The sequence below is a fragment of the Hemicordylus capensis genome, chromosome 2 (genome assembly GCF_027244095.1).
Source record: "Hemicordylus capensis ecotype Gifberg chromosome 2, rHemCap1.1.pri, whole genome shotgun sequence".
NCBI classification, from domain to species: Eukaryota; Metazoa; Chordata; class Lepidosauria; order Squamata; family Cordylidae; genus Hemicordylus; species Hemicordylus capensis.
In genome coordinates, this window is record NC_069658.1 from 253,552,015 (window position 1) to 253,559,538 (window position 7,524).

Consider the following 7,524-nt stretch of genomic DNA (forward strand, 5'->3'; position numbering starts at 1 on the left):
AGGGTAGGATAAGCCTGGGGATATTGAGGACCACCTCATTCCACTTTGGGCCCTTGTCTGAGCAAGTTGCTCACCTGGAGCTGTCTCAGGGTGCTGGATAGATAGATAACCTTTATTTTGGTCAAAGACCAGATCCAGGGTGCTGGAATATAAAAGTACATCTGTAATTAATGTCCCGGCTCAACCCCACAACACATTAAGCAGACCAAGAATGGGGCCATCCAGGAAGCATTAATTCACAAACTTTGCTGAACAGGAAGGTATAAAATGAGCTGAACCTGTCGAGGGGAGATTTTGATTAAAAGTCAGGATCCTTAACCCCTCAATAGTGTTCTGCTTGTCCACATTGGTGCCATTCTATTGCAAAAAAAAAAAAAAAAAAGTCATAGATCATGTTCTGTAAGAACATAAAGGAGCAACATAGACAATACTAGAATGCAGAAATTTGACAGGAATGTTGCTTGGATTTTTCACAAGAAGTGTGTGGGTGGATAGTAATTCCAGAGGGAAGGGCATGTATGGAAGCAACCCCATATCCTGGGCCCTAATTAGAACTGGAAGCCCCATCAAGAGGAGAGGCCTTGCATCCCGTTCTCTTATGCCAAGGCTGCACAACTTCAGCCCTCCAGTTGTTTTTAGACTGCAACTCCCATCATCCCCAGCCACTGGGGCCAATAGTCAGGGATCATGAGAAATGTAGGCCAACATTGTGGGGAGGGCATAAGCCCTCTCTAATGTCCTCCTCACTGGGGTTACATGGCCCTTGGTTGGACAGCCATGGAAGTGCAGCATTTGCTGTGGAATAGAAAATTAATCTCATAGCGTGGACCTCATCTCTCATGGAAAAATCCTTAAACAGTTTGGTCGATGAAACTGTTCGTCCAAACTAACAGTGTGAGTCTATGCATGGTTCCTCAAAATCAAATCCCACTGAGTTCAAGGAGACTCACTCTCTAGTCAGAGTGCACAGGATTGCTACCCGTTCAGCTGGTCTGCTTCGTGGACAGTACTTTCTTCATTATAGGCCCTATAAAACTGCTTGTTTCTCACTCCAGGTGGGTGTGATCAGCTGGGGTGTGGAGGATGTCTGTAGAAACAAGAGGCTTCCTAAGTGCCAGAGTGACAACGCTTTCCAGCAGCAGTCCCCCTCACATGCCAGAGATTTCCACATTAACATCTTCAAGGTCTTGCCCTGGCTCAGGGAAGAGCTGCGTGACGAGGGGCTGGATTTCCTCCCATGAAAGGGAAGAGGACCACCATCACCCAGACACACACCCTGTAGACTTGCACTTCGCCATCCCACCTGGGACATTCTGTGTAAATAAAACCGATATCCTTAAATCCTGTAAAGTGAATGGACTGTTAATAATTGTGTATTAAATTCCATTACATGGAAACACGTAGATGTGATAAATGCTCTCATTTGTTGGGACTCTGACTCGAGGATGGGAGATCAGTGTCATTGGATATTTTAACAGAAAAGCAATATATACATATTTAAAATAAAAGAGAGAGAATTGTGCTCATTCCACACAACCATCATTGGATATCTGGCACAGAATTTAGGGGAGGGGCCATAGCTGTTGTAGGGCACATGCTTTGTATTTGCGGGTCCTCGGTTCAGTTCTTAGCATCTCCAAGTATAGCTGGGAAAGATCCATCAGAAACCCTGGAGAAAGCCACTATCAGTCCATGTAGACAATTGGAATAGTGTGTACAGTTCTGGTCATCCGATCACAGAAAGGATATTATAGAACAAGAAACAGTGCAAAAGAGGGCAACCAAAAAGCACATACGCCCATCCATCCATCCTGATATGTTTATCTCTAGGCAGGCGGTGTACACAATTTAAAACACAACAAATATAAAACAGAGTAAAAACAACTAAAACAATTTCACAGAATAAAAAGTTAACCATTTCATGGGATAAAAACAATTAAACCGTTTTAAATTAATTTCAGTTAAAAGCCTGAGAAAACAGGTCTGTCTTGAGGGTCTTCCTAAAAGCAATCAGAGATGGAGATGCTCTTATTTTGACAGGGAGCATATTCCAAAGCCTTGGGGTGCCCACAGAGAAGGCCCGGTCCCGAGTCACTGCCAAGCAAGCTGGGGGCAACTTTAACTGTAACTCTACAGAAAAACTTAATATGCGACAAGCTTTATGACAAATAAGGTGCTCTCTTAAGTACCCTGGATGCAAGCCATTGAGGGCTTTATAGGTCATAACCATGCTTGTATTTTATAGTTTTTAAATTAGAGTTGTTTTATATTTTTAGCTTAATATTTTAATCATCATTTTTATTGTGTTTTTAACTTTTGTAAACCGCCATGGGGTTGTTTTTAATGAAAGGTGGTATATAAATTCAACAATAAATAAAATAGAATAAATAACCAGCACTTTGTATTTCACTCTGAAACACAGTAGGAGTCAGTGCAGTTCTTTCAAAATCAGTGTTATAATGTCCCTTTGGGTTGTCCCAGAGACCAACCTGGCTGCCACATTCTGTACCAATTGTAGCTTTTGGACTATGTACAAAGGCAGCCCCACATACAGTGCATTATAATAGTCAAGCCTAGAAATTGCCAGTATGTGTACCACTGTTTTAAGGTCATTTACCTCCAAAAATGGGCATAGCTGATTTATCAGCTGAAGCTGATAAAAAGCACTCCTGGCCCCTGCCTGCCTCAGCCTGAGAAGCCAGAAAGTTTTGGTTCCAGGAACACTCCCAAGCTATGTAACTGACCTTTCAGGGGGAGTGTAATCCCATCCAGAACAGGCAGATCTAAACCATCTCGCTGGTCCCACCCCATCAGTACCTCTGTCTTATCTGGATTCGACTTCCATTTTTTTGTTCCTCACCCACCCATTACTGCCTTCAGGCAGGCAATTAGAGAAGTTATGCCATTTCCTGATGAAGTTGATATGGAGAAATAGATCTGGGTGTCATCAGCATTTTCATAACAGCCCTGCACCAAGCCTCCTGATGATCTCTCCCAGTGGCTTCATGTAGATGTTAAAGAGCGCTGGAGACAGTATGGAGTCTTGTGGAATGCCATACTTTAGCTCTCGCTTTACAGAGCAGCAGTCTCCAAGTGAAACCATCTGGAAGCTACCAGAGAGGCAGGAACGGAACCACTATAAAACAGGGCAACCCAATCCCACTTTCCTCAGGTTATGCAAAAAGATACCATGCTCAATGGTATCAAAAGCCTCCGAGAGATCCAAAAGGATCAGCAGAGTCACACTCCCTCTGTCAATAGCCAATTGGAGATAAGCCATCAGGCCAACCAAGGCAGTATCCTTCCACAGGTTTTTTGAATTCTATTGAATCCAATAACGTTCTCAGGCAGACCAGCCTAATAGGTCCTTCACCCCTGCAGAGGTGGGTTGTGGTTACAGGTTCTACCGTATGATGAAAAGCTACAACATTTGGGGCTTTTTAATTCAGAAAAGAGATGAATAAGAGGAGACAAGACAAAGGTCTATAAAATTCTGCATGGTGTGGGAAGTTGAGTTTTTCTTCCTCTCTCACAGCACTAGAACCAGGGGTCATCCTATGAAGATTGCCAGGAAATTTAGGTCTGACAAAAGTAAGCACTTTTTCACATATTGCACAATTAATCTATGGAATTCTTTGCCACTAGGTTGTAGTGATGAACACCCATCACTACACATCAGTTGTTTTGACAGCTTTAAAAGGGGCTTAGACAATGGAGAACAACGGCTATTAGTCTTGATGGCTATAGGCTACCTCCAGGGTCAGAGGTAGGATGCCTCTGAATACCATTTACAGGGGAGCAATGACAGGAGAGGGGGCATACTTTCATCTTCTGCTTGTGGGCTTTCCAGAGGCATCTGGTGGACCACTGTTCAGATGCTGGACTAGATAGGCCTGATCCAGCAAAGCTGCTCTTATAAGGCTACTAAGCTGGATACGAATACAATCAATATTTATATACTGTTTTTCAATCAAAGTTTCCAAAGTGGTTTACATAGATATAAATGAAATGACTCCCTGTCCCCAAAGGGATCACAATCTAAAAAAAGAAGCATTAGATAGACACCAGCAACAACCACTGGAGGGATGCTGTGCTGGGGATGGACAGGCTGGGGCTGGATAGACCAATGGTCTAGTTTGGTACAAGGCAGCTACATATGTTCACTAGAGGGGGTGGGTTTTCTTCTCTCCCCAATCTGCATGTTTTCTCTGCTTGCTGCAGCAGCAGGGCACGTGGGGGCCATTGCCAGTCTATACTAAGCTAGATGGACCAAGGGTCTGGCTCCATAAGGCAGTTCACACAGTCAAAAACTGAGTAGGCGTCCTACCTGCTTCAGGAGCTGCACACACTCCCGATTTTCGATCGCGTGTGAGCAGACAGCTAGGTAGGAGTGGGGAGCGACTGTGCACGAGGGGAGGCAGGAGCTGGGTAGGATGGTGCCATCCTACCCAGCTCTCCTATTCAGCATTTTAACAAGGTAAGAAGAAAAGCTGCCCTACCCAGCTCCTCACACACACACACACACACTCACACTCACACTCACCCCCCTGCTTCCTACTCAGTTGTTTGCTCATGCTCCGTCGATAGATCAGGAGCATGCACAGCTTCCAAAGCTGGGTCGGACGCTTGCTGTGCCCAGTTTGTAATCGTGTGAACTGCCTTAGTATAAGGCAGCTTTACACAGTCACCCTTAAAATCCTTATGTTTTCTTTCAAAACAACTAGAGGAGAGTCTAAATCTTAGGATTGGACAAATACACTTGAAAGCTTAGGAGTGCACCTGCTGAAATCAGAGCAGTGGTGGAGTGAGGCTGATCAAGAAGTGGCTAGGAATCCATGCCCTTTATTCCCTCCCCATCCCTACCACATCAAGCAGCAACTTGATACATTAATCCAACAACTATGTTGATTTCATTGACTTTCTGCACTGTAATGTCACTTGTCCACTCTTCCTCAATTTAGGGTTTGACTGGAGCCCTATTCATGTGTTATGTTCAACACTTGTGTGACTTTACAGTGTACACAGTACAGGTTTCACTGACACATTATGCTGAACACAGGTACAACAGCCCACTAACTAACTGTAACAGGCATTTGAGGGGTCTGTACCCAGGTTAACCTTTATTTATCAGGCTTTTAACTGATATTGTTTTGAATGTTATTTTTAGAATATTGTTTTAAAAAATTTAAATTGTGTTTTACATTTTTTGCTTTTACATTTTTGTTTTGTTTTTGTTTTTAATTAATGTTTTACTTTTTAATCTTGTTGTAAACCGCCCAGAGACGTAAGTTTTGGGCAGTGTAAAAATAAGATAAATAAATAAATAAAATATTTATTTGCGAATTTTTTACATTGCCTTTCATTAAAACAATCTCAAGGTGGTTTACAACCCATTGAAGACAATTTAAGACTATAAAATAGTTACACAATAAAAATATTAAATTGGAATATCAAAATACAAATCTAATTAAATGTTTAAAAAAACATACAAAATAGAACCATAAAATTTAGAGCAGCAGCAACAAAAACAACACTCATATAATAACCTGGATAAAAAGCCAAGATTTCACTTGTTTTCTTAAAACTGTGGTGGAGGCTGAGGAGCAGATGCCTACCGGAGAGCATTCCAAAGTCAGGGGGCAATGACTGAGAAGGCCCTGTCCTGTGTGCATGACAGCCAAGCATCCCTCATTGTTGGCATGTAAACAGAGCCCCCTCCAATTACCATGTCAAGCAGGCAGCAATCCTTGGGAGCAGGCATGGTCCAAACCGTTAAGGACTTTAAAAGGTCAAAACCAGCACCTTGAATTGGACCCAGAAATAAATTGGCAGACTACGTAGCTCTTTTGAAATGGGAGTAATAATTCTTTTCAATTAAACATTCATTCATCAGAAGGCATAGTCCCCTTTGATGTTCAATCTCAAAAGCTAGGTTCAAACACTAAGGCCCCAAGTGCTAAAATAAAGCCGTTAAGGTCCCAAGATGTTTTGAAAAGGAATTGATCCCAATGGGCAACTCCAGATTAAATCCTAGCTGCTGCATTTTGCACTAGCTGCAGTTTCCAAGTATTCTTCAAGGGCAGCACCACATAGAGCGCATTACAGTAATCCTGCTGTGACATGACTAAGGTGTGGGTAACTGGCCAGATCTGCCTTCTCGAGAAATGGACGCAGGGTGCAAAGGCACCCCTGGCCACCGCCTCCACCTGAGCTTCCAAAAGCAGAGTTGGGTCCAGCAAAATCCCCAAGCTGTGCACCTGCTCTTTCAAGGGGAGTTCAACCCCATCCACAACCAGTTGAATCCCCTCATCCTGAGTGGCTCTCCTATTGTCCAAAAGCACATCCGTCTTGCCCAGATTCCATCTCAGTTTATTAGCCCACATCCAATCCATCACTGTCTCCAGCCCCTAATTCAGGACATCCAGTGCCACCCTAGGATCAGGTGATAAGGAGAGATAGAACTAAATGTCATCTGCATATTGCTGACAACTGGTGACAGATTACCAATCCCAGCAGTTTTAAAATGAACATAGATACATACACAAATCTGTATGATTATACAAACATCTGAATGCAAATACAACATAATGTCTGAATAGGACTTCTGAAGAACAACTTTCAGTTCTTTCAAGTCATTTGGATCTTTTCCACCCAACGTTTCTGGTGCTCTCATGCACACTGAGGAAACACATCAGAAACATAATCTTGATGTGATTGTATGCATTAGCCCATCAAGATTTGGTTTTACTGTTTGGCAAAGGTGCTCCTTCACAACTAAAATACCACACAAAAAGGAATCTTGATGCAATTGGACACAAAGGTCCACACCAAGATTGCTTTTGGCAGTGTTTACATGTGCCTCAATAACGCAAAGAGCTGGTAGAGGGGAAAGAAGATGAACGAACTGGAGGAACCAAAAGTTGTGGCTGACGTACTGCACCTTCTAACGTAATGTTCACAAATGGAGTTGATGATAGTACAGTCATTGCTTTAAATTGATGTATTATCACACAACTTTGCTTGCACATTTTTTGCATTTGTGCGAGAGCGCAATTGTGCAACTGTGTGAACATTACATTACAAGGCACGCGTAACTTAGTGCAGAATGTCACATGTGCATGATGCACTGTATAAACATCTGGAAACAAAAAAATTGAACAGAGGATTCCTAATGCATCAGTTCCACTTCAGAAACAAGACCTAAGCCTTATTCAGACATTATGTTGCATGAGTGTACACATATCTGCACATAGGTACATGTTTTTGTGTGAATGACTGTACCTGTGTTCATTTTAAAAGTGAACTTGGATACAGGCCCTTCAAGTGCATGGTAAAGATAGGACGTATATTGCTGTACCTGTGTACAACATAAAATGTAACTGCATCTGTACTTGTATACACGGTATGAGTGCTTGACACAATCTCTGACCAGGTCTCTTGGAACACCAAAACTGGAGGAGAAATTCAGGTAAGGGAGATTTTGAACGTCTCCAAAAGAGCACCTGAAAGAACTTGCATGAAGCT

General features: G+C 42.6%; 1 protein-coding gene across 1 annotated transcript in view; it reads left to right on the forward strand.

Annotated features, from left to right (window-relative positions):
• The window catches only part of CFB (complement factor B), a 95,651-nt gene extending 94,254 nt beyond the window's left edge, over positions 1-1,397 (forward strand). Inside the window, exon 36 of the mRNA XM_053293384.1 lies at positions 1,056-1,397. Coding sequence (XP_053149359.1) covers positions 1,056-1,241 — 186 coding nt within the window. The 3' untranslated portion in view covers positions 1,242-1,397. The remainder of the gene's footprint in view (positions 1-1,055) is intronic.
• The last annotated feature ends 6,127 nt before the right edge of the window (positions 1,398-7,524 follow it).